This window comes from Nelumbo nucifera, chromosome 1 (genome assembly GCF_055504915.1).
Source record: "Nelumbo nucifera cultivar China Antique chromosome 1, China Antique-T2T, whole genome shotgun sequence".
Classification (NCBI taxonomy): Eukaryota; Viridiplantae; Streptophyta; class Magnoliopsida; order Proteales; family Nelumbonaceae; genus Nelumbo; species Nelumbo nucifera.
The window spans coordinates 170,018,602-170,042,442 of record NC_142649.1 but is presented as its reverse complement, the minus strand read 5'-3'; the positions used below and the strand labels follow the sequence as shown (position 1 = coordinate 170,042,442).

Genomic DNA, 23,841 nt, shown 5'->3' with positions numbered 1-23,841 from the left:
TGCATACTAACCAATCTCCCCTTCCCCCATATTGACTCCAACTATACAACTTTTCTCAAAGTTCAACCTAAGGTTTGACATTTGCTCAAAAAGTCGTATAGTGAGTTTCAAGTTTCTAATCCAATTGGTATCCCCTCCTTCACAAAACAGAATTGTGTCGTCTGGAAATTGTAGTTGTGTAAGCGGTATATTATCTCTTCCAACTCTCCACCCTCTTATTAACCCCCTGGAATCTACTTTGGATATTAGTCCCCCCAACACTTCTGCAACCAATGTAAACAAGAAAGGGGATAAAGGGTCTCCTTGTATAATCCCCCTCAAAGCTGGGAAGTAGTCCACCATTGTCCCATTCACCAAAATGGAATAATGGCACTCCTTAATGCAACCCATCACCCATTTGCACCAGATGTCTCCAAACCCAAAGTTAATCATCACCTCCAATAGGAAGGACCAATCAACCAAGTCATACGCCTTTTCCAGATCTAATTTACAGACCACACCTCTTCTCCTAGGTCTCTTATAGTCCTCTAAGCTCTCATTTGCTACAAGTATTTGACTTGTTATTTGCCTCCCCTTCACAAAAGCTCCTTGATTGCTTGCTATGATAGTTGGGAGCACCTTTCTAATGCTAAAGGGCAGCACCTTAGTGATGATCTTATAAAGGCTATTTACTAGATTGATCGGCCTGTAATCTTTTGGATGATTTGCATCACTTTTCTTGGGAACCAAAGCAATGAAGGTGGAGTTTAACCCAGGGTTGATAAATCCTCTGGTATGGAATTCATCAAATACCAACATTAGGTCCTCCTTTAGTATCTCCCAACAATCCTGGTAAAAAGCCATCGTAAAACCATCTGGGCCCAGTGCCTTTGATCTATCCATTGAGAAAACCGCCTCTTTTATTTCTTCCAACTCAAACTTCTTTTCCAACCTCACCCTATCTTCTCTCTTCAGTGTTTCCAAACCTTCCAGCCACACCCTTTTATTTAGAAGCCTTCTAAATATATGCCTAAAATGATCTGCAAATGCTTCTGCAATTTCTCTTTGACTTGTGACAGTTTCCTCTTCAATCTCCAATCTGGTAATAAAATTTTTCTCCTTCTGCCACTTGCCAAAGCATGAAAGAACCTAGTGTTCCTGTCCCCCTCTTTTAGCCACTTGCATCTTGACTTCTGCCTCCAGCTTATTTCCTCCTAAAGAATATAATCATCTAATTGTTTACGCAATTAATCTCCATCTTTGTTCCTTATCCTCTACAGTTAGGCTGCCTCTCCCTTCTTTGTTGTCCAGATCTTCAATTTGTGTAATCACACTCTGCTTCCCTTCCTCCAATCTCCCAAACTCTAATAAATTACATTCCCTGATTCTTCCTTTCAAATATTGGAGCTTTTTATGAAACCACATCCCACACCACACCACTGCAGGATTGCTCTCTGACCACCACTCTTCTACTTTATTAATGAAACCCAGGTGCTCTAACCACATGTTTTCAAATCTAAATGGAGCGGGACCCGCATTTCTCACCTCCTCCTTACAAAATGCAATAGGCCAATGATCAAAGGTCACCCTCAGGAGCACTCTAGAGTTCAGATCCCCCCAATGTTCTTCCAAATCATTTGAAAATAAGAATCTGTCCAGCTTAGAGAAAATTGGGTTGGTTTGGAGATTGGAGCATGTATAACACCTTTGTGACAATGGGATTTCTTTTAGTTCAAACACCTCAATAAATTGGTTAAATCTCCTCATACTTGTGGTAGTCCTCTGCCTAGGACTGTTAGTTTCTGCCAAAAAACTGATTACATTGAAATCACCTCCTAAGCACCATGGTCCATCCCACAGACCCCTTATGTCAGCCAGTTCTTCCCATAATATCCTCCTTTCTCTGTAGTCATTTGGCCCGTACACATTGGTTATCACCCATTCAAATCCGTCTTCCACTTGCCTAAATTTCAAAGAAACTGAAAATTGTCCTATCAATTCCTCTAGACCTTCAACTACCTCATTCTTCCACATTGCCACAACACCCCTTGCTGATCCCCATGAAGGTAAAACCGCCCAACTGATCCCCCTACCTCTCTACACACTCCTTGCCCATTTGATGTCAAACTCTGCTCTTTTAGTTTCCTGTAACAGTACCACATCTAGGTCTATTTTCTGGATGGCCTCCTTTATTACTGCTCTCTTCCTTGCACTACCCAGTCCCCTCACATTCCAGCTAATAATCCTCATTATTCTTTATTATCCACCCCTTACACCTATTACCCTCACTTGTTTCCTTTCCTCCTATCCCCTCTAGCTCCAAAGCTTTTATCTCCTACCACATCCTTCACCAGTCTTTCAACCTCACTCATTTTTCTCCTTTTATTCTTAACTTCTTCTCTCTCTTTTTGCAGGAATCCTTTCAGCTCATTTGGATCTTTCAGTTTACACCCCAGCTTCTGTACAAATGCTGCCACAGAGCCCTCACTTGCCAGCTCTCTTTTGTCTATCTTTCTATTTCTCTCCTCCTGGCCTACGTCCCCACCTCTACTTTCTTCCTCCTGACTTATTTCTATCTGAAGCTCATCTAGCCCTTCCTTCAGAGAGTTATTCTCCACTTCATATATCAAATTCTCAATGTTACCCAGAATTCTGCTACTACAATTTGCTTCCACCTCTCCTTCTACCTCCCTCTCCAAATCCTCTCTAACACTGCTTCTATTACTTGCCCCTCCCCCTCCTATATCGACTGCAGCCTCTGAATTGGGATTGGAATCTGGCACACAGGACACAAAGCACTCATTAGTAACAAAAACTGAATGGACACAGTTTCCTGGGTTTAGCTGGGATTAAAGAGGGGAACTGGATTTGGAAGCAGTCAGATCCTGATAAATTGTGTGTGTCAACTAACTCCTTGGCTCGGGTCTGAGGTGGTATCCTTCCTGTCTCCCTTGTTATAGAATGGTCCCTCTCTGCACCCACCTGTTTGTCCCTCACTACTTCGTTCCTGCTTTGCTTCAGGAGAGTCGAAGACACTTCCTTACAAACCTCCTGCCCGTTAGCAAGTTTTGGTAATGGAACTTCTAAGATTAGGTCATAGTTTTCGCCCCCAACATTGTTGATGTGCTTTGTTATTTTATCATTCTCCTGGTGTAGAAGCCGCTCTGAATCAGCTCCTTCTGCTGCAACTTCTGAAAACAGGGTGCCAAGATTTAATGTTTCCACCAACTCTGCCTCTAACGATTTGTTTGTCTCAACACTACCTATGCTGGACTGTTCGTCCGAGTCTTCTTCCAGCTCTGGGTCTTCCAACTGACAGTTTACCCAGCCCTCATCGACTCCCTCCTTCTCCTCGCCACACTCCCTTACATACCTAGGATTTGGACGGTCCTGTACTGAGTGACTTCTGCCAGAAGGTTCAGGCACTGATCTGGGGACCCAATGTAGAGAGCAGCTGATTCTCTCTTTCCACCTGGTCGAAGATGATACACCATCAAAGATCCTCTTCGAGGAAGAAGAAGATAGACGCATTCTGGCGTCTATAATCCCCTTCATCTTGTCCTGGGCCACGTGCTCACTTAAACAATCACGTGGCCCTAGGTTCGAAATCTTGGTTGACCCATCCAATCCTCCTATCGGTTCAGACAAACCGGCCTGCATCAAACCCTTAGTTGGTCCAACCCTCTTCTTGACCACATTAAACCTTCGAGAGACTTCAAAAATAGGATGGAATTGAATTAGCACCCCCAAAATTCTAGGATGCAAGGCCAATCAGGACCTAATTCTCACTGAACTTTTTGTGGAATATATAGAAAATTAAACATTACATGTCAACACTGGATAAACAATTCAGAATCCCATTAACTTGCATCTAGCCCACAATACAATACAATTTTGCCCAAAACAACTCTTTCCTATAAACCCATTGCTTTGCTAGGACATCATCCATACAATTTGCATTTTGCAGTTCCTTTCACCCATCTGAATGTAGCTTCCAGCTCTTTAGCTATGTTGCCCATCTTCCTTAGAGTTTGCCTGTACATCCAAGCACCAGAGTTGTTACAGGCATACAGTCCATCCAAGAGATTAACTTTGAATCCTCTTCCACCTCCACCTACTTCAGTCCAAGTTGTTTAGTTATTTCAGCCCTTGTAAAAGAGACAGGAATTCAGATTTTAGTGAATCCCTATGTCCAAAACAGTCCAGAACCAAATCATCTTCACTTCTAAAAACTCCCCCAATTCCTAAGAGTCTAGGGTTGCCCAAAAAGCTTCCATCTAAGTTCAGTGAAAGACGTAAAAAAAAAAAGGAAAAAAGAGGGCCATTTTGTGCCTGAGGTGCGTGCTTTTTTTAAGCAAGGTGCAAAAATGAAAAAAAAAATCAAAAAATAAATGCCAAAATTTAAAATAAATGCAAATTATTAAAATATTAAACACATTATTAATTAAAAATATAAACTTAAATTTTAAATTCACAAAAATGAGTTATTGGTATTTAGGAACCCATATTTTGTCTATTCTATTTATTTCATTTCAAGTGAAAGTGTGTAGTATTAAATAGCATCTTCTAAGCATTATCCCAACTATTGGAGATGATTTTTCAATCTTCCTAAACAGAAGAATAACACAACAGAAATGTACAAGCCACTTCTTTTTCTTTTGTAATTTTGATAAGTAACCTAAAGGCACCTGTACTTACTAACTATGGCACGATATAAGCTTTCCTAAACCCATTGCTCAAATTTGAGATATAACTCCAGATTGGCAAGTGTTATTTTTTCTTATATTTTAAGAGTTCTTAATTATTTATTAAGTAATAATACCATAATAAAGTAAGACTCTCAATACAGCTTACTTCTGAAGCCGTTTTTTGACAAAGACATTCTCCTTTTATATTAATATATTTCTAACAGTAAAAGGTATAGGCTTATACATATCTTAGGTGTTTTTTACGCCCACGTCAAGGAACCGTTCAACCTAAAATCTTAATCTATTAGGTGAGGTCCCTGAATAGGCTTTTATTCTCTGGCATGCCCTCTCAAGCAAAAGCCTATTGGGCTTGAAGCGTGGATAAGCACAGGCCCACCCATACCTTGTGCTGAAATTTAATTAATTATAATGGGAGCAGTGAGCATTGAACACTAGACCACTTGGTCAAACAGGCTCTGATACCATGTCAAATAACAGTTCAACCTAATAGCTTAAGCTGTTAAATGAGGCCCCTCAATAGACTTTTATTCTCTCTGACAGCCCATCCTGTAATTATTTTTTATAGTAATACAATACTTTACATCTTACCTTTCAAACAAAAAAAAAGAAACTCTGACAGACTGAGACAACATTGTAATTCTATTTTCTTTTAAAAAGTGTAACGTATTGAACATCAAAAATAAAAGATAAAATTAAAAATACCATGAACATTGAGACATTCTACACCTGACATATACAACGGGAACTAAGAAGAGTACATTGTAATTCTATGTCAACCTAATTACTTATGATATCAACATCCCCATGGAAGAATGTTGAGGTAAACTAAAATTAGAAGTAGCAATACCAACTCATTTAACCACCTCAAAGTACATCAAGGAGTTGGAGAAAGGAAAAAAAGCTGTACCTCATCAGTGACTGCAGCTCGGGCCCTACGGTGTCTTTCCACCAACTCTGTCAAAACTTCAATAAGGCGCTTCTTCACCTCACCAGTTAGCATCCGTCCCGTAGCATATTCCTGGAAGATAGTAACTTAAGTGCTTTTAAGATCTAACCCCAGGCAGCAATATATGAAGAAAATGATACAAGCTTTTGCCATGTAAAAAAAAAAAAAAAATCCAGTATATTGGAGATTATCTCACCTTCCTGATGTGCTCAAGCTCATCATCATCTTCTAAGAAAAAGCCAAGGTACTTAATTGGTATATCTACCTGATTAAATTCAAAGAAAATCAACCACAAAGTTACTTCCATGGCAGGTTTTAAATGCTCAGCAGATGAAAATTTTCATTCAAACAAAACCCCATGTCAACACCTGTGAACATGGACACAAATAGGGAGCTAAGCAAACAAGATGAGCATATTCATCTTTTATATTAGGATATTGTATGGAAGTTAAACTACAAATCTGAAGGCATTTAGAATTGAATCATATTCCGGATTCCAGAAATAGATACTTGATTCATTCTCAGAAGTACTTGTAGTAATGTGTGTGTCTATATATATATATATATATATACATATATATATATATATATGTATATATATATATATGAGACTTCTAATTATCATTATCATGTAATTAGGAGGATTCAACTTTCTTGTTCAGATGTATTATGAATATAAATTGAAGGACAAGAAATGATACCTCTAGATTTGCTCCATACTTCCTGTGGTTCTCTATAGAATCTTGACCACCAGAAAAGGCATATTTATTTATCTGTAGATGTATTGATGGTTCAAGGGATTCAGAAAACATGCATTTTAATCATGCACATTGTCCCCCAAAGTAAAGAAAAATGACAAAGGCAAAACAGTGTGTGAATTCAGCAGTCTCAATAACCAATCATGCAACACCAATTCATTTATAATCAGTAAATAATCAATATAAAGCATAAGGATTATGTCAGATTCTCTGTAAATCACATCATAGTATTGGTGCTATCATATATATTGAGTATTGATAAAGGACAGGGGAAGGCTTTGCTTGTTGGCAAGGTCATAGAATCAATCAGTTCATGAAAGAAGAATGCTTTCATAATTTGAAATCATACAACAGATCTTTTCTTTTTCTTAGTATTTGTTGTTACTGCTGCCCTCTTTTCCTATCTTTTTTCTTTGGCTTTCCTTCCCAGGTGAATATTTCTTTTGATCGTTTTCCTTTCCCAGTCTTTTCTCTATTAAAAAAAATCACCTGGGAATGTTTTAAAGCTTATCAAAAAAGCTATAGCAGTGTTTTAAATCTTATCAAAAAAAGGTATAGCAGTGTTCTAAAATGCACCTCGCCTGAACCCAAGCACAGCAGCTCCTGTTAAAAGGCATGCACCTGGTTCTCCTTACACCTAGGTATGCACCTTTTCTAAACATCCCTTTATTTGTTATTTTTTGTAGTCTTATGTGCTTCACACCTAAAGCCTTAGTTCTTATAAATAGGATCTCAAATAACAAAATTTTCACAAGGATAGAATTCTGTCAGAATGGATTCCGCCTGTGGAAGGTGTCATCAAGCTGAACTTTGATGGAAGTAGCCAAGGCAACCCCGGGCCTTCAGGTATAGGGGGTATCCTGAGAAATAAGGACAGCAACATAATTTCCCTATTCTCAGGACCGGTGGGAGTGGGGGATTCCACAAGGGCAGAAATCCTTGCTGCAGTACAAGGAATTCAGATCGCCAACCAGCTTGGGGTGGAGCATCTCCTAGTTGAAGGGGACTCTCAGGTGGTAACCAGGTGGCTCCGAAACTTGGATACCACCATTTGGGGCTACAGAGATCTCATCAAAAAAGTAAAGTGGTTAACCAGTAATATGAGAGTTGAGGTAAAATGGGTTAGTAGGTCTGCTAATTCTTTGGCTGATGCTTTAGCCAAACAGGGGGTTTCTAGGGAAGATCTTTTTTGTGCTTCTATGTAAGTTGTTATTAATGTGGAAATCTGTACTTAACTAGCCCGGAGAAGTTGCAACTCGTACCTCTCCTTGAGGACTTTGTAATATTGTCTATTGCTGTTTTATAAAATCATTTCAATTATCAAAAAAAAAATAACAAAATTTTCACTAAGGAAGCAACAACAGTACAACTGGTATCTAATCCCTAATCCTAAAATAGAATGGATTGCAACTAAAATCACAAAACTAACCCCTTCATAAATATGGACCAAAAATTTAGGGTAGGAGTATGGATTTTTTTGGTTGGGTACTTGGGCTTACCTTAAGGGGCCCTTTAGGGAGGTGGAGGGTGAACTTCATAGGATTAGAAAAGCAAGATGTTTAACATCACACCAGCTACTTGAAGCAATGAAGCTAGGAGGATAAACAGATTGAAAGGTTCACATGCTTGAATTGTTGAATGCATGGCACTTTGGTATGAACTGCATATGTTTCCCTTCACTTCCATATTTTCACTTTGAATATCTTTTAAATGTTATATACTTTGAGAAATGGCTTTTTAATTCAGGTTTGCATTTTTTTTAATGTATTACTGCTTCTTTTCTTTTTTTTTTAAATATTTTTGCCCTGCTTTAGAAAGGCATGCGCCTTGGGTCCTAGAAGGCTCTTGAGCTTTTTCTTGTGCCTTGCACTTTTAAACACTGCAGTATAGTGACCTCCAATGCATTCTTTTGCATCTCAAACCTAACCATGCCCGAACATTTTCATTAATTAAACCCGGATTTTAATTTATTTGTAAGTTATATGGTATCTACTCTAGGTCAGTTTCAATGCAAGCATTCAATGAAAGAGCTAAAATATTACTTGCAATGCAACTTTTGCAACTTATTAACCCCTTCAGATTTCTTTTCTTTTACCATCAATAACCTCAAGCATTGCAGGCTTTGCAGCAAAATAATAGTTCTTAATTAGTCTCTCAAACAATAATTCAGAACCATTTTCCTTCTGTCATTGGTGCATAAATTTGGATGCTTCTTTCACCAGCAGTATTTTCTTTCCACATTTCGAAATAGAAAAGGGCAACCATGTCAAGATGTCAACAAAGCGTCATTCTCACCCAGGAGATCTCATGAACCAAAAATTAAATAATCTAATGACACTACTCGACCAGTAAATTGTATTATTTTTTTCCAGAAAGGCAGAATAATTTGGATACGGAGCAATGCTTTTCACCACCATTTGACCCAGCTGATTTGATCAGTGGCATAATCACCATTCCAGTTCCAGTCAACCTGTGACACACCATTTTACAAAAAAAAAAAAAAAAAAAAAAAAAGAAGAAGAAGAAGAAAAGAAGAGAAAAATTGTGGTGTTTGATCCTATTGACTCATTCACCAGGTTACTGGGTTTTATTTTTTTGAAAATTTGTATTGTGGTGACATCATGGATTGACCTGGACAGTTAAACTGGCAACCTGTCCACCCAGAGGGAAAGTGATTCGGCCTCTGGAATGGCAGAGTCCAAGAAAGTAAGTCTTCCAACTAGGTCCATCATTTGTTTATTTAATATTGGCAATGAACAGTGGGTTGTTACCTCCTAGATATGCACTGCATGCACAGATGCAAAGAAGTTCCTCATGTCTTTGTAAAAGCAATGGCTTAAAATCTTGATAGTACTTACTAATGCAACTTGTGTTTTTGAACCACTAGTTACAACTCAAAAGAAAATGGGCAAGGTTTTAACTCCCATCAAAGGCAACCATGTAAAAAGAAAATAATAAATTAGGCAAAGTTAAAATCCTAAATATATGGTGAATTATGTATACCTTGTTTTTTATGTCCTTTGCGGAATCTGTCACATATATTGCAGAATTTGGATCACTGGCAGACATTTTTCCTGTCTCCCCCTGTAAAAATTGAAATAAAAAAAAAAAAAAACTAAGATTTATAAATAGAAGAATGTAAGAGACAGAACACATATGTAGTCATCAACAAAACCAATGAGATTTTTTTGAATTATTGACAGTAAATTTTGTTGAGAAAAAAAATGAATAAAATACACAGCGGACTCACCCTCCAAAATACTTAGATGTAAACAATAGAATATCTGCACAGCCATTGGCTGACAGAACCAAACAATTAATCTAACAACAATATAAGAACCATTTGTGCCTTCTATTTGCTTAGGAACTTTTTTCCACATCATGTGTCTTCTCTTCTCTTTAAAAAATCCAATTAACATAGTCTTGAAGTTACTTATCAAAAACAAAAATAAAATAAAGAATACCTGAAGGGCAGGGAAAAATGAGGATTCAATCAATGAAGGCTTCTGATATCCTATCCTAGGAGCAACATCTCGTGTCATTCTGAAATATGGATCCTGAAGAAATTGGCAAAACAAAAAGTGGAGTTTGGTCAGGAAAACAAGTAAATACATGCTGCTATGATGTATTTCAGTGGAAAAGCTAAGTATGGTGGTGAAAAAGAAAACAAATCTAAGGAACTCATTCTGATTGATGGCAAACAGCATAATATTTGTGGCACATATAAGGCTCCTACTATTAGATTGAGTCAACATGGAATTGCCCAATAATACAACACAATTTAGTGATAGTATCATCCATATTGTAGACAATCTTTCTTTTTTCCCTACAGTATCCACCTGTAAATAGTGACTGTCAAAAAGAACAAGTATAATTGATGGTTATGGATATCCAAGTGGATATTCAGGTGATTCATGTTAACCGATTTCCACATGTAAAATAGATAAAGTCATTTGATATGCCACAGGAAGACTATCCTTCCGTTTACTAACAGGCACCCTTCCTTTTCAAAATAAATTAATTAATTAATTAATTAATTAGCTGCAATACAAGTAAAATGGCTAGTGAAATTGCTAACAAGAAAAAAAAAAGGAACCTATGAGCACATAGAAAGGCAAAAAAATAAATGCCCCAGATATAAAAAATGCATATTACAATATTTTGAAAAAAAAAATAATAAATGTTTGTGCATAATGCCTTACTTACCAATATTATTCAATACTATACTCCAAATGAATAAAAGTTTTAATATTTAGAAACAGAACCTGATCTATAGCACATGGAATCAAGCAACGGAGATCATCTTTGCCAGAAAAGAGGTGTGGAAATGAACTGGGGAACGATGGAACTGCCTGCAGTTAAAGCCAAACAAACATAAGCATATCAACAGGCTCTAATAGGTGTTCCAATGCAGAAACATGGTAAACATTGTACAGACATGCATGTGTGGTATCAAAAGGCGCAACTTGGCCTAGCCGCACTACCTTGGTTTGGCTTAGTTTGAAGTATTATAATTATAGACCTGCAAAGTAGATTTTTAACACTCCTCCCCCACTTTGCCATGAACTGATTTTATCAGGTGCAGAATACATGTTTTCCTCTTAAAGATGCATATAGACTCTCTGAACATTATAAATCAATCACCAACAATTTCAAATGATAACTTAGCCATCCCATGGTAACAAACATTTTATAATAAATTTATCAGTACCATAAATTCTTTATTAATAATAAAGAGAAGAAAGGGGTAATAAGGATACAAGAAAAGAACACAACCCAAAATTAGTCAAATCCCAGTCCTCATGGAGGACCATTCCAACATCAACAAATAAACTCATTACATTACAACATACCCAGTCCCTAAGAAATGGAGGCCCCCCAATATAGATCAGCTCTATCTTCTCAAGATCCAAGTGAATGAACTGTTCATCTTATATTGAAGACCTCTAGTTTCCCTCTTAAAGTGCCTAATCTGCAAGTCTGCAACAGATCCCCCTCTCCATTTATCTATCCAGTGACATTTTATGAATTTCCTGATTCCAGTCATTAAAAAGAAAACAAGAGACAAGAATCTTGCTTCTCTAATCTGGCACTTGAGTGTCCAAGGCAGTGTTTTAAAAGCGCAAGGCACAAAAAAGGCGCGGGGGTCAATTTGCGCCAGGCGAGGCACGTGCCTTTTTGAAGCAAGGTGCAAAATACAAAAAAAAAAGCTAAAAAATAAATAATAAATGTTAGAAAATTCAAAAAATGTCAAAATTTTCAAAAAACAAAAAAATATTAAACATAATATTAACAAAAAAATATAAACTTAAATTTTAAAAAACCTATTATCTAAAATTAAAATACATAAACATAAGATGTAAAGAATATTCAAATGAGAATTTAAAAATAAAATCAAACATATAAAACATTTTCAAGCATGTAAAACCTCTAATCTCTTTTTTCACTCAATTGCATTACTTCAAGTAGCTAATGTAATGTAAAACATATTACATTCCTGATTCTACAAGCCGCCTTTGTGCCACACCACCGGAGCTCCGAGAACCCTCTATTTGCTAATGTTGTTCATTCATTCATCTTAATAAAATATTTTCTTAAAAAGCAATTAAAATTATAAATTCATTATTTTTTGTGTGAGAACTAAGAATTTAACACCTAACATAGACTTGTTTGGGCTTGCCTCAAGGGGCGTGGCACGGGGGTCCGGGGGCAAAGCCCCCAGCCCAGCCACTATGTTCAAAAGAAGCAAAAAAAAAACATCAAATTTTCAAAAGGTGCATGCCTGGGCTGAGGCACAAGGCGTGAAAGGGCTGCTGCGTCTAGGACCTAGGCAAGGCACATACCCTAAAATGCACCTCGCCTGTGCGCCTAGGCACGCCTTTTAAATTACTGGTCCAAGGGCAATCTGAATTAGTTGACAGCTATCCAATTACAACCTGGAAGTCCCTTTCTAAAATCAAACTTCTCAAATCCATGGATTGTGTTACCCACAGCAACAATGGTCCTACTAATTACTAAAGCCCCTTTCCAAGATACTTGCCACATCATCATCATCTCGTATTCTCATTGGGAGTGGATTGGCAACTCAGCCTGCTCTGACTTTGTCTTCTAACCTACCAAAAGGTGAAATCCCAGACTGACCATTATGTCACTTGAATCAATGCACCTGAAAACCTATTCATTGGCACCATTCTCTCCAACCGACCACCAAAATAGACCCAAAAACCATGCCATCCACCAACTCTATCTTCAGATGCATCACTGCATCTGCATTGGAATGAGCAAAATGATCTTGCAATTTCTGTTCCCTAAGCAATCCACCTTCACCACTCCTGCCTGACCCACCAGCCAATCTACCACTACCTGGAGCTCAAACAAAATTATGGGCACTAAGGCAATGCTGTGAAAAAAAAAAATTCAAAATAATGAAGAAAAGTAAGAAAAGAATCAAGTCAAAGTTAACCCCAAAATAAAACATGAATAGGGAATATATGCGAGTCCAGCTAATCCTAAGAGGCATAAGCCAGGAGTGACAACTAAATAGAAGCATGAGACAAGCAAAATGGAAAATTGCTTAACTGTCACAGCTCTTATAAATAAAATATAAACTAACTTAAATGAATAAAACTAGAAAAAATGCATAGTAGTGACAGAAAAACATTTGAACGATCCGATACTCATAAAAAGAAAACCAAGTGAAAACATGAAGTACCTCAACTAACCATGATTTAACTTATATCGTTTAGACCTTTAGAGACAAATGATGTTCAATCATTGAACACAGGTACAGGATATATTGTGAATATGCCAAGAACAGTATTTGGGAATCTTGTTCAATCATTGAACAAATGGTGTAGCCATATCCCTTCAAGAGTCTGTTTCTTTGTCTGGGAAGCTTGTCTTCAGAAATTAACTACTTGTTTTTTTTACTACTAAAGTATTCGGGAAGACTGCCCATCTCTCCTCATGTTTGCATTCTATGCTTCAGTGAAGGTGAATCAGCAGATCACATATTTCTTCACTGCAAGTTCACCCAAAATATTTGGTTCCATTTCTTGAAAATGGCAGGTTACAGCTGGGTTATATCAGAACACATTATGGACTTTCTGCATCAATGGCAAAAAACAGGTTCAAGTAAAAGGGGTAAAATTTATTGGCAATCAGTGCTACATGCAGTCTTGTGGGGAGTTTGGGATGAAAGAAACAAACATCTCTTTGACAACAAATTCAGACCCCTGGAGGAATTAATTTCAGACATTAGTTACCTTTGCAACCTCTGGACGGTTAATTCAGATCTGTTCAAAGGACTCTCAGTCAATGATCTCAATAGAGATGCTTACTCCTTTCTGTTTACCCCTCACCTCCATCGAACAACCTTGAGACATCCTGACCCCATCAGTGAAGAAGTGATGACCCTAAACTTAAATAAAAGTGCTTTAGGTAACGCTGGCTTAGCTGGTATTGGAGGCATAGTAAGGGATGAAAGGGGCAACATATGCTGGACTTTCAGTGGTCCAATTGGTTTGGCTGAGTCCACAAAGGCTGAAGTGATGGCTGCTCTCACAGGAATATAATAATAAAAAATTTGGGAGTCCAGAATTTAATCATTGCAGGTGATTCAGCAAATACTATAAAATGGTTATGAGACAAAGAGGGGGGACCTTGGAGATTGAGCCACTACCTGGCAGAGGCTAGGGACTCTTTGGACTGTTTAAATATAAAATTAGTTTGGATTCCTAGGGAACACAATCATACAGCAGATGTCTTAGCCAAATGTGGCGTATTTTTGGATCATTTGTATAGCGACAAGCTTCCTCCTTTGTAATCTGTTGGGGTTCTTCCCCTGTTTTGTACATCTTCTCATGTACCTCTTCTTTTTTTAATGAAACCTGTTGCAGAAGAGAAGGCCTTCTATGTGTTTGTCTCCTAATTGGTATGTATGATTCCTAGGGAACACAATCATACAGCAGATGTCTTAGCCAAATGTAGCATATTTTTGGATCATTTGTATAGCGACAAGCTTCCTCCTTTGTAATCTGTTGGGGTTCTTCCCCTGTTTTGTGCATCTTCTCATGTACCTCTTCTTTTTTTAATGAAACCTGTTGCATAAGAGAAGGCCTTCTATGTGTTTGTCTCCTAATTGGTGTGTACTTTGCAGGACTAATGGTGAGGATTGCCCACACTTACATTTAACCTGTTCTTTTTCTGTTGCTATTTGGGGTTGGATCTTTGCTTTGTTTGGTTGCAGATGGAATTTGACCACAGCCATAGATCAGATCTTTGATCCTTCCTTCTGTGTGGCCCAAAAAAATTGGTAAAACAATGTGGAGGTGCATTAGAGCTACTGCTTTGTGGACAATTTGGGAAGAAAGAAATGTGAGGATCTTCCAAGAGAAGGAGAGAAATATTCAGAATGTAAAGGATTGCATTTTGACCAGGGCAATCGATTGGCTGAGATCATTAGATTCCTTTAAATTATATTCCTTTGATGACATGTGGAGGAACTGGATTGTTGTGGCTAGTAGCAGTAACAGGAAGAACAAGGTACCAGCTGTGTGGGTGCCTCCTTCAGAAGAATGGACAAAGCTGAATTTTGATGGTAGCAGCCAAGGAAAATCCGGGTCCATCAGGGATAGGTGGGGTGTTGAGAGATAAAGATAGTAACATATTAGCTTTATTATCAGGCTCTGTGGGTATAGGAAACTCTATTAGAGCTGAGCTTCTAGTGGCAGAACAAGGTATTCAGATTGCAGACCAGTTAGGAGTTCAGAATTTGATTATTGAAGGAGACTCCAAAGTTGTTGTGGGTTGGTTAAAAAATCCAGCTTCAGTGATTTAGTGCTACAGGGATATTATTGAAGTTCTCAAGGAACATGAATGTTAATTATCAGTGGGTGGGTAGAACAGCTAACACCATAGCGGATGGGTTAGCTAAACAAGGGGTATCAAGGGAACATTTATTCTGGGCAGCTTTGTAAATTTTTTGTTACTAGTCTGAGGTAGTACGTTGTTGTTGTTGTGGAGAGGTACCAGCTCATGCCTCTCCTTTGGGCAGGCTGTATTGTAATATCATTTTGAATATCATAAATAAAATTTCAATCATTTATCAAAAAACAATTCTCAAAAATATGCGAAGAACAGAGGTTAGAGGTGTCCAAAAGGTTCAGTTCCAGTAGCTGGCTTTTAAATTAGAAGAAAAAGAAAATACATTAAGATAATGAAAAAGAAGCCTCATTCTATCTATCATTCTCGCCTACTTATTGCTCATTATCAACATAAAGAGAGACTAAAATTACATAACAGAAAAACAAAGAAGAAAAACCAGGATCTATACAGATTCACCCATTTTATACAATATAATAATAGGTTCTTCAATTGAAGGAGACCATCACAAGAGAAACATAAAACTTATACTTTAGGAGATGAATACACACTTCAACAAAATACATGCACAAATAAATATATAGATAAGTACACATGTTACATACATTATATATATATAATCTTAATTAAAAAATGGTTAGAATAACCAAATAATTGTTATTATGTTTTTGAAGAGTAAAAAGAAAATTTTATTAGAACTAAAAAGAAACAAAAGCAGTCCAAGTACAAGCGACTTCCAGGTGTTAAGATAACACCTGCCCAACATACAGACGAGACTATATTTATCAAAAAAAAAAAAGAAAGAAAGAAAAAACATACAGAAGAGACAAACAAGAGCTCAAAAAACAAAAGGGTACGGTGGACAGAACATAGCAAATTAATAGTCTTCTTCAAAGAAATCATCTTCTCCACCTTCCTCATTCCATACCTCTCCTCCTTCCCCAGCAGCAATCTTCCTTGAACTTTCTACCCTCTTTTCTTTTTCAAAAAATTCGAAAGCCCTTCTAGCGAACTCCTCTCCACCCAAAAAAAAAACATACCTAAGCTCTTACCCACCTGAACTTCCCTGTCAACCAGACAATTAATCTCCACTTTTCCCCCCTTCTCACCTATAATGGTTGAAGAAGACGCATGTGAATTTTTCCCACTATCTCGATCGCCCTTTTCCACCTTATCCACCAACTCTGACCTCGGCTCCAAACCTTCCTCAGAAGCCAACGTCCTCTGCAGTTCTACTCCTAGATTTTGGCCTTTAACTCCCCGAAGCTCAGAAATCTTCGTCTTCGAAGCTTTACCTTTTGGATCTCTCTTCTTATACACTTTCTTAAATTTGTTGGTGGGACCAGCACCGACCAGCCCATCTTTCAAACGAGAGAAAACTTTAGAGACATGAACAAGGTGAAACCTGCTTTCATCTTTTCCTTTCCTCAAAATCTTTGGAGCAACATCATCCCTAACCTTGAAATCAGAAGTTCTTCTTTGGCCTAAATCAACCCCAAGTCTTCCCCACTGAGACTTCAAAACTTAAATCCTCTTCTAGATCTTCTGAAGAATCATTTTCTTGTTTTTGTGCCTGCATCCTCAACATGACTTATTTGTTCTAAGCTCTTAATTTCACCTTCTTCAAGATTCTCTCCTTCTCTCCTCCCACTCCGAGTGCTTTCTTCCTCCCTTACATCATCCTCCTTTCCTCCCTTATCTCCCTCACACCTAATAACTTCCTTATTAAACAAAACCAGCCGCCCCTCCCGAAGCGGATCATTAGGAATTTCAACTTCAGAAGTACCAAAACAAATAGACTTTCCAGCGGCAGATTAAGAATTCTCTGCTCCTCCGAATTCCCAATACTCTTCTCCCCATGGGCAAGCTTACCTCCAGCACACTCAAGTCAGTTAAACTCATCCTCACTAACTTGGTTCACCTCCTTCAAGCTCACACTTTTCCTTCCATCTCTGTCAAAATTGGTGACAACCCAAACCCATTCCTCAGTCTTGTCGAATCAAAGCCTGTGAGAAGATCTCTTTCACTTTCTCCTCCTAATCCATTTCTATTCTTTGTTTTCTTTTGGTTGAACCCCCTAATACCGCCACTCTTAAGCCTCGGTCTGAGAGGATGGTCCCCACTCTTATGCTGAAAACGAACACGGAACACCCGCCCACGTCTTCCTCTTTACCCTTCTCTTAAAATTCCCCTTTCGAATTCCCAAGGGACCTTTATCTCTCAGCACACTTTTACTCTTGTCGCGGGCCCCAGAATTCTAAAAATCTTTTAAATAATGTACTCCTGAAACCTTACCTTTAATAAACGATGGCTCCTTTAAAGTCGCTTCAACACCACCCATAGACAGTAACAAATCTGTGCTAACCACATGGGCCCAACCTCTACTTTGCTCCAAGTTCAATCTCGAAAAGGAGCAAATAGCCTCTTCGGGAACAACCCTCGTTTTAAAGCCTCTTCCTAACAGGTGTCCCTTCTCAGCTAACCCCCCTTCATCTTCTATCCCCACAATTCATCTTTTACCCTCCCACCACTCTAAAATCTACCCTTTCTCCTCTATTCAACTATCCAACTCCCCTTCTCTTCGTCTCCCATCACCTTCTTCCTCCGGTGACCTGCAACTGCAGCTCCACCTTTTCCTCCTCGTGACGAACAGAGTCCTGAATTCGATTCGGCAATACTACTGAGTCCTCCTCAAGCCAGCGAAGCGGCATGCAGCCTTCGATCACCACCCTCAGGTCATACCACTCCCCAGCAAAATTTAGCACCAGACTCAAAGGAACCAAGAATGTCCTCAACTTCTACCAGTATTCTTGCTGCAACCAGATTCTTCATCTTGTATGTGAAAACATCAATTCTTCTGAATCAACCACATGTGTTTCCCACGGCACAAAATGTAATCAGGTTCCAGGCATGAAGAGGGATCCCGAAGAAGTTAATCCAAACCAGGCTCCAATGCCCCACTTCTCGTATTGCCCCTACTAGGTGGATTCCATTTACCCAGCCTAAGATCAGGCGTTCTGAAACTAAATAAATCTCGGTCCAGAATTTCATCTGCCTCTTCCTTACTGCTGAAGATAAGAAGAAAAAATCCTGTATCTAGTTTCCTCACCTGGACTTCTTCTTTCAAGCTCCACGCTGATCTAACCCAACTCTGAACCTCTAACTTGTCGGGTTCAGAGTTATCCAATGTCCCTCCAGGCATTTCTCTAACTATCTCATCCTCTCCAGAGCCCCTTCGCTCGAATCCACGAAGATCTCTCTAACCATTTATCACCGAATCCACGAAGAAAGTTTCTACTAGAAATTTTGATACGAGAAAGAATCTGTGCTAACCACTAGAAATTTTGATACGAGAAAGAATCTGTGCTAACCACTAGAAATTTTGATACGATGAAATAAGTGCTATTATATCTTAATGTAAAGAGTACTTGTTATATACTTCATTTTTTTATTAGCATTAGGAATATTATCATTTACTACAAGTTTTAGCAAGCCTGAACACAAACCAATTTCAGTGAGTCAGGCTTGGGGAAGAAAGAATGGAAAAGCAAGATAGAAAAAGAATTCTCAAATTCACTACTTTCAGTGTTCCACTGTTAAGCTACAAACAAAATGGACTGCACAGAATACAGAAAGTAATGATTTTTTATCAGAAAAGAAAGAAAAACTTTATTAATTAAATCAGAAAATTAGTACAACTTATGGGAACTCCACCAGCCTTAGAAACGCCAGATTACAATTTTGCCCAGAATAAGGTGAGTCTGTCAACTCCCTGCTTTGCTAACACATCTGCCATCCCATTTGCGGTTCTCCTCACCCAGATTACAATTTTGCCCAGAAAGTAATGGATTTTTTTATGCTCTCTGTCAGTGATGGATAATAGAATGACTAGGAGGGCTAGTCACTCTGTTATGCACTAAATCACAGAACCTGGGCTGTTTTTCCATTCTTGCCATGTAATCCAAAACAGCCTTGCTGTCAAATACATCATTAATATGTTTTGAAAATCGCAACGGTATTGTTAATTGTAGAGAAAATTGAATCATATCCAAGATTCAAAATTTTGACATGATACACCCTGTATTGTATCATATATCAGCAGGTCCCAAAACCCAAAAATAAGGGGTGTTTCAGATTTTGACCAGTGTCGGGGTAGGCAGGCCTAAAACTGATCCTGTGAAGCAATTTTGGGGGAAAAAAAAAAGCTATTAGGTATTGAAACACCCCATATACATGTTTGTGCATATCGGGTGTAGCAATACTTTGAACTTTAATTGTATCATAAATTGTGAGCATTTCAGTTTTTTACAAAACAAGAGTTTACCACTTGTAGAAGCCTATGATGACATAATCATCTTCAACAAATAAATATCAAGTAATAAACATATAATGGCTCTTTAACCTATACTCATGGAACATAAACTCAATACGGTTTCTAGAAGGTCTTAAATTACCTAAATAATTCATTTCCTAGTAGAATTTTAAACCAAACCTCCTTGAAAGAGGTAAAAGAAACAAGGGAATGACAAAGTAGAGAAGTAGATCTTAATTGAATTGGTTTAATTCACATGAACCATATAAATCATAAGATTCATTAAACAAATCGTAGGATTCAAAGAAAAATGACAAGTTTTTTTTGGCAAATATGCCAATGAAATGTTTTTAAACACCAAATATAATGAATACAATACACGAATCATTTACTTAAACAAATTCAGGGACATGAAAGGAACTTGTATTTCTAGTTTCTAAGTGGTGACATGAACCTAGTTTCATGTGTCTTTTAAAACAAGGAGTACATAGGCAACACATGCTCCCATGTAGAACTTATTTGATCATTGACTATTTCAGTGAATGACCATACCTGCACAGGTGGGAAACTAATTTTACCAATATGATCTTCTGCAGTGAAACCGAATATTCCCACAACCTGCATTGCACCACTTGAAGATTTTCAACTATGCCTTGATTTCCAGTAGAACTGACCTCAGTGAAAAAGTCAGAGAACATTTTGCATTTGACAGAAACAAAGTAGGGTTTTGATCAAGCCCTTCATCAAAGAGATTCACCACTGGTAATCACCTTATTGAATGTCACACATTTTGCAACTCTGACCATATTTTTGTAGAATGCACTGCACAAAATATTGTAAGTGTAAGGACATAGGACAGCATACCAACAAATGTAAAATTGACTTAAAAAAACGGAGTTCAACTTGGTCTTCGCAAAAAAAAAATGAAGTGAACATTGTTTATGCTTTGATAGTTTTGATGTAAGAGTGGAAAACAAAACTTCCTCTTTAACTAATGTTTCAATCTGAATATCTTCGACTCCTTTTACAATGAAACAAACAGAGACTTAGTTGAACATGGGCTGAAAAAATAAACACTCAAATTATTGTCAAAAATCTATACTTAAGTTGTAGCCAACTTTTACAAATTTATGATACTTCAATTGCTAAAGTCCATATCATAATTAAAAAGATCATAGTATTTCAACGAATCTCAATATAAGAGGAAGGGCAGCAAGGATAGTATTCAATTGGCAGCTTGATTTATGAGAGTATGAATAAAGATCAAGGGGTGTATTTAGCTGGATTGAATACAACATTGGGCATATGCAATGATAGATAGCTTGTTGGGGGAAGGTTATTTGGGGGCACTATTGGCCACTAACAACTTGCTTCCAAGTCACTTAGGCCCTGCATTTCAAGTCATATTAACCATCTTCTCTGCTGCACCAGGAGTGTTGCCCCTTCTTCTATCTAATCTATATGCTTTGCTCATTGGCAACATATTGCTCCAGCCGCTAGCTGTAATAGCTTGCTTCTTTTCTCGAGTGGCTCACACAACTGGTGGTGTGGCTGAGCCAAAGTGGGCTCAATAGTGGGGCACAATCTATAAAAGAAGGGTGTGAAATGGGAAATCATACCCAGGAAAGAAGAAACAGTATGGCTGAAGAAGATATGACCTGTTTTGGGTGAAAGTGTGGTCCTCTTGATGTATCTATATTGATCATATCTATGGATCAGGCAGCCAACCATAATTTTTTTTTTTCAATCCAATAAAGCTTTAAGTTAGCAAGCAAAGAAAAAAATGAAGATATGAAGAACAGAAGCTTCAGGAGAACATATTGATAAAGAATCAGATCAACAAAAGGATGGTGTTGATACTGTAATCAACAAGTGAGATGGATTTTTTGTAATAAAATAAAATAAAATTTATTGAGAAAAGAAAAAAAAAAGACACAGGGAAGGTGACAAGCAGTCACCCAAGAGAGGAAACAAAGAACAATATCACCCTAATTAAACCAAAGATCACAATGAAGATCCAAAACCCACGCCCAAACTCCCATGTCATCCCCACCTGAACAAAGAAAAAAAAGTCCCCAACTACAGCAAAGATAACAATACACCCATAACCAATCTCTCATAGCATCCCAAACCAAATGAAATTAAACCAGCAGTGACAACAAAACCCTTTAAGACCCTCCCAAATACAACTTTAGCCCCCCCAGACCCAAAGAATAACCATCTTAATCCATGATAACAGCTTCACCCGCAGATTAAGATAGAATTTCTTTGCTCCTCTTGCGAGCTCTTCTTGGCTTCTTTACCTTTTTGCTGGGCCCAATCACAAAAAGTCCTCCTTTTAACCTGGCAAAAACCTTTGAGGCTTTGACGGTTCAATAATCTTTTTGATTTCTGAATCTTCTTATGTACTAGAGAAGCTGTTGGATTCTTTCATACCCTGAGAGCAATCATTGATTTTCTCTAACTCCAAAACTGCACTCAAAAGTTTTGATTGTGACTATCTCGCCCTCTTCTTCATCAAACAAATATTCTCACCTTCAAAGGTCCTAGAATCTAGAGTTTCTCCAACTTGAAGGCTATTACCACACTCCTCATCTCTTGGAATCGCTTTCATTGGAACTCTCTTCCAACTTTTTGAACATTTTCCCTGTAAACTCCTCTCCTCCCAAGACAAGTAGGCCCAGTAATTTACCAACCTCAACCTCTGTCCCCACTTTTTCCAAGGCAAATGGTGTGTTAATCTGGTAAGTTTCAATCCATCTTTATTCTTTCAGCTTGGTCTGAATCATCTTCCTTTGAATCAGTTGAATGCCCATCATCCTCAGACGAATCATCAGCGACCTCCTTACCTTCTTTCCATGTTAGTGGTCTGGTATGATAGCTTCTCTTTCTATTATAGACTTTGAAGCAGGGCTTTTCTGATACTTTTCCCCCCTCCTAAATCACTTACTTCCCTATTACTTCCATCCACGAAACTGCTGTCAACATTAGACCCCACACCCCTTCCAGCCTTCCCCCTCTCCACCAATCTCAGAGGCTCCACTCTGAACATTTCCTCTTTCTTTAGCTTCACCTCTGAAAAATTCCAATTTCCAAGTTCTTGTAATTTTCTTCAAAGGATTATCCTTTCTTCTGTAGATAAATTTTGTTTTAAACCAAACATAGTCTTTCTCATCTTGTGAAGGCCATGTGCCTCTTTAATTTGACCAACCCTCCATCTAAGTTGGGCCTGAATACTCTAAATGGCCCACCTGCCCCTAACCCTTTGTCTTCGTTTTGAGGCCCAGACAGGCCCACCTCTATTACTTAATAAGTGATCACATGAGGTACCACTGCTCAAATGACCCGATCTATCCATTTGGCCCAGTAATAAACCATCACTCAGTATTTTTAGCTTCCCCATCATATTTTCACCTTCCCTAAGCACCTGACCATTACTACTACTAGTCAGAGTTTGTGTGTCTGACTCTGACCTACAACTCGTCAATTCGCCTTCTCCATTTAGTTCTCCAGAATTCAAAAGGCTTCCATTTGAGTGGAGTGACCCAAATCCTTTTAGCCTTCCCTGGTCTTCATCTTCCTTATTAGTGAAACTTCTTGGGAAATGTGAATTCCCCACTACTAAGTTCCCACGTAGAATATGACTTTCCATGTCGTCATTTTCTTCCCTGTGCCCCTCTCTCCAAAACAAAGCATCAACTGCGAGGTTATGAGCCATGCACTGTAAGCAACTCCATCTGCTTCAACTTTGATATTCTTGGTATTCCTTTGTATTTTGCTCCCACCACCCTGATAGCTGTTCAGAGCAAATTTCCCAAGAATGTTCCCACAAGGAACCCCTCCAACAGAGAAGCAATCATCTTTCACGTTGCTCTCCAACCATAGATGGAATGGCAGCCCCAAGACTCTAATCGCCACTTCTTCACCTGCAGAAGTGGATTTTGCACTGGCTAGCAGGCACTATTTTGATATTAGCACTCATTTAGCAGTTAGCCATCTTCAGATTCCAGTTGTCACATGGATCTCCACTGAATCCTCAAAGAAATCCAGCAGAGCTCTATTTTTATTGACTGAAGTTAGCACGAAAGCCCCTGTCACTTTTAGATTTTCTCTTACTATCTCCCCTATTTTGACCCAGTCTCTTGCCTCTTTCTTGGCGAAGATTGCCAAACAACATTCCCATTCAAATTGGTAAAATTTGGGATTGTTCTTTTTTTTTATCAGTAACAAGATGCTTTATTAAATAATAAAATT

At 38.2% G+C, this 23,841-nt stretch overlaps 1 protein-coding gene across 4 annotated transcripts in view; it reads right to left on the bottom strand.

The window, feature by feature from the left end:
* Window positions 1-23,841, bottom strand: part of LOC104596526 (Nucleotidylyl transferase superfamily protein) — a 42,415-nt gene that overhangs the window by 6,097 nt on the left and 12,477 nt on the right. For all 4 annotated transcript variants that reach the window (XM_010257724.3, XM_088895202.1, XM_088895203.1 and 1 more), the window contains exons 5-12: window positions 20,358-20,409; window positions 20,140-20,205; window positions 10,658-10,744; window positions 9,857-9,949; window positions 9,396-9,476; window positions 6,336-6,407; window positions 5,831-5,899; window positions 5,596-5,706 (exon numbers count right to left, since the gene is read on the bottom strand). In XM_010257724.3, the coding sequence (XP_010256026.1) occupies window positions 5,596-5,706; window positions 5,831-5,899; window positions 6,336-6,407; window positions 9,396-9,476; window positions 9,857-9,949; window positions 10,658-10,744; window positions 20,140-20,205; window positions 20,358-20,409 (631 nt within the window). The remainder of the gene's footprint in view (window positions 1-5,595; window positions 5,707-5,830; window positions 5,900-6,335; window positions 6,408-9,395; window positions 9,477-9,856; window positions 9,950-10,657; window positions 10,745-20,139; window positions 20,206-20,357; window positions 20,410-23,841) is intronic.